This window comes from Malurus melanocephalus, unplaced genomic scaffold, assembly GCF_030028575.1.
Source record: "Malurus melanocephalus ecotype Western Australia unplaced genomic scaffold, MMel_1.1 scaffold_1606, whole genome shotgun sequence".
Lineage (NCBI taxonomy): Eukaryota > Metazoa > Chordata > Aves > Passeriformes > Maluridae > Malurus > Malurus melanocephalus.
In genome coordinates, this window is record NW_026624838.1 from 446 (window position 1) to 4,464 (window position 4,019).

The following is a 4,019-nucleotide window of genomic DNA, read 5'->3' on the forward strand; positions in this document are numbered from 1 at the left end:
AGCAGAGCTGAGCTCACACAAATCATCCTTTGGGGTTGTTCAGTCTGGGGAAAATGGGATCAGGGGGATTTTGGGGTTCTGAACAACTCCCTGACAGGAGGAGGGATTTGGGATCTCATCCCAGGGAACAGGGACAGGAGAGGGAAGGGCCTCAGGCTGGGCCAGGGGAGCTTTAAATTGGATTTTAGGGATAATTTTTCCATGGAAATGGTGGCCAGGCCTTGGCAGGGGCTGCCCAGGGAGGTTTGGGGTGCCCATCTCTGGAGGTGCCCAGGGAATTCCTGGAGGTGACACTCAGAGCTCAGGGCTGGGGACAATGTGGGGATTTGGCACAGCTTGGACTCGACCCCAGAGAGCTTTTCCAGCCTGAGTGAGCCCGGGATTCTGTGATCACTCCCTTTCCTCTGGATATTCAGCCCTGGTGAGCTGTGCCAGGCACAATTCTTGCACAGAAGAGAGAACCTCAGTGCCACCCTCATGCCACAGAATCACAGTTGGAAAACATCTCTGAGATCCCTGATCCAACCAGACCTATTGTGCATTCCATAAAACCCAAACTCTGCTCTCTGAGTTCACCTTCAGATCCCCAGCAGGTTCCCTGAGCAGAACAAAACCCAAAATTCTCACCCAATCCCCAGAACCACCCACCACGTTCTCCAAGGGCGCGGCGCCGAACACTTTGAAGACAGGGTTGGGTTTGGAGGGTGAGATGCACAGCACGATGGCCTGCTGCCCCACTCTGGTGGTGTATTCATCCAGCGTGGCTCGCAGCTTCCTGAAAAACAGGGAAAAATTGGGAATGAGATGAAAGCCCTGCAGGAAAACAGCCCCTCCTGTGATAAATCCCTTTTTTTGGTGCTGCAGTGTGAGGAGCAGAGCTCCAGATGCTTGGCTTGACCACAAATTCCATTTATTCCCCCTTTCCAATGTCCATTCTTGTCTTTTCTCTCTTTTTCTCATTGATATAAAAAAGAGAAATCAGCAGAGCAGCTGATCCTCTCTAGAATCAGAGGCTTATCTCTCCTCAAACTGGCAAATCTCAGCTCAATCCCAGGTATAAGTGACAAATTTCAGCCTGAAGTTTTCCTTACAATCACAAAATTCTGTATTTTATTTTCCAAGCACACTGGAAAGCTCCCAAATATGCCCCAAGTCTGCACTTCCATCCTGTCTCAGCAACACAAAACTTGAGTTTTATTGGGGCACTTGAATGATTCACCTAAAGAGGCCTGAAGATGGAGGTTCTTTTATATCCAGATTATCGATTAATTGGTTAAAATCTGGTTATTTTATATCCAGATCAACAGTCAATTGGTTAAAACCTGGTTATTTTCCATCCAGATCATAGGTTAATTAAAATCTCATTCTTTTCCATCCACATCATTGGTTAATTTGTTAAAATCTGGTTATTTTCCACCCAGATCATCGATTAATTAAAATCTCATTCTTTTATATCCACATCATCGATTAATTGGTTAAAATCTGGTTATTTTATATCTAGATTATTGGTTAATTGGTTAAAATCTGGTTATTTTATATCCATATCAACAGTCAATTGGTTAGAATCTGGTTATTTTATATCCAGATTATTGGTTAATTGGTTAAAATCTGGTTATTTTATATTCAAATCATCATTTAATTGGTTAAAATTTCTGTTTTTTACATCCAGACCATTGGTTAATTGGTTTAAATCTGGTTATTTTATATCCAGATTATTGGCTAATTGGCTAAAATCTGGTTATTTTATACCCAGATGATCAGTTAATTCATTAAAATATGGTTATTTTCCATCCAGGTCATTGATAAATTAAAATTTCATTCTTTTCCATCCAGATAATCAGTTAATTGATTAAAATCTCATTCTTTTACATCCAGATTATCAGTTAATTGGTTAAAATCTGGTTATTTTATATCCAGATTATCAATTAATTGATTAAAATCTCGTTCTTTTCCATCCAGATCATTGGTTAATTGGTTAAAATCTGGTTCTTTTCCATCCAGATCATCAATTAATTAAAATCTCATTCTTTTACATCCACATCATCATTTAATTGGTTAAAATCTGGTTATTTTATATCATGACCATTGGTAATTTGTTAAAATCTGGTTCATTAATTGATTAAAATCTCGTTCGTTTACGTCCAGATCAATGGTTAATTGGTTAAAATTTGGTTATTTTATATCCAGATCAACAGTCAATTGGGTAAAATCTGGTTATTTTATATCCAAATCATCATTTAATTGGTTAAAATTGCCTTCTTTTACTTCCAGATCAATGGTTAATTGGTTAGAATCTGGTTCTTTTCCATCCAGATCATCAATTAATTAAAATCTCATTCTTTTACATCCACATCATCGATTAATTGGTTAAAATCTGGTTATTTTATATCCAGCTCATCAGTTAATTTGTTAAAACCTGGTTATTTTATACCCAGATGATCAGTTAATTGGTTAAAATCTGGTTATTTTCCATCCAGATCTTCGATTAATTAAAATCTCATTCTTTTATATCCACATCATTGATTTATTGATTAAAATCTGGTTATTTTATATCCAAATCATTGATTAATTGGTTAAAATCTGGTTATTTTATATCCATATCATCATTTAATTGGTTATAACCTGGTTATTTTATATCCAGATCAACAGTCAATTGGTTAAAATCTGGTTCTTTTCCATCCAGATCATCAATTAATTAAAATCTCATTCTTTTACATCCACATCATCATTTAATTGGTTAAAATCTGGTTATTTTATATCCAGATCATCAGTTAATTGGTTAAAATGTGGTTCTTTTCCATCCAAATCATCGTTTAATTGGTTAAAATCTGGTTATTTTATATCCACATCATCAGTTAATTGGTTAAAATCTCCTTCTTTTACGTCCAGATCACCAGTTAATGTGTTAAAATCTGGTTCTTTTATGCCCAGATCATCAGTTAATTGGTTAAAATCTGGTTTATATCCAGATTATTGGTTAATTGGTTTAAATCTGGTTCTTTTCCATCCAAATAATTGTTTAATTGGTTAAAATCTGGTAATTTTATATCCAAATCATCATTTAATTAGTTAAAATCTGGTTATTTTATATCCAAATCATCATTTCATTGGTTAAAATCTCCTTCTTTTACGTACAGATATTCAGTTAATTTGTTAAAATCTGGTTCTTTTCCATCTAGATCATCAGTTAATTAAAATCTCGTTCTTTACATCCACATCATTGGTTAATTGTTTAAAATCTGGTTCATTTATCTCCAGATCATCATTTAATTGGTTAAAATCTCGTTCTTTTATGTCCAGATCATTGGTTAATTTGTTAAAATCTGGTTCTTTTCCATCCAGATCATTGATTAATTGATTAAAATCTCTTTCTTTTCCATCTACATCATCATTTAATTGGTTAAAATCTGGTTCTTTTCCATCCAAATCATTGGTTAATTGATTAAAATCTCTTTCTTTTCCATCCACATCATTGTTTAATTGGTTAAAATCTGGTTATTTCACATCCAGATCAACGCCTAATTAATGAAAATTTGGTTATTTCACATCCAGATGACAGCAATGTGACTCCCCAGCACCAAAGTCCTGCTCAGAGCAGATTTGTGGCAATTCAAGCTGCAGGATGGGCAAGAATTGGAAATATTGCACCAGCTCTGGGAAATGCAGGTGGCCCCACACCTCCCCCAGCCCTTCAGAGCCATTTCCCCRTGGGATGGAAATGTTCCATCGGATATTTTCCATCTCTGACTCACTCTGAAGCAGTGCAAAAATCAGAAATGGTGGCAGAAATTTTTAAAATAAGAGAAAAGGAGCATTTTCTTCACGAGGTGATAGCTCAGTCCTGGTCATTTTAGAACCTGCATCACCAGCACCACCAGCTCTGCAAAAATCCCARAATCAGGAGCCTGAATTTGATTTCCAGTGATGTGAAAATCAAGCACCAACACACATTCAACCAATCAAAGTGGGAAAAAATTCTATTTTATCATTTATGTATCATCATCTTAGTAATTGTGTGA

General features: G+C 36.2%; 1 protein-coding gene across 1 annotated transcript in view; it reads right to left on the minus strand.

Annotated features, from left to right (window-relative positions):
- Positions 1-627: 627 nt before the first annotated feature.
- Positions 628-4,019, minus strand: part of LOC130587181 (nuclear respiratory factor 1-like) — a gene marked incomplete at its 3' end in the record, with an annotated part of 11,663 nt that continues 8,271 nt past the window's right edge. The window contains exon 3 of the mRNA XM_057388146.1: positions 628-775. Coding sequence (XP_057244129.1) covers positions 628-775 — 148 coding nt within the window. The remainder of the gene's footprint in view (positions 776-4,019) is intronic.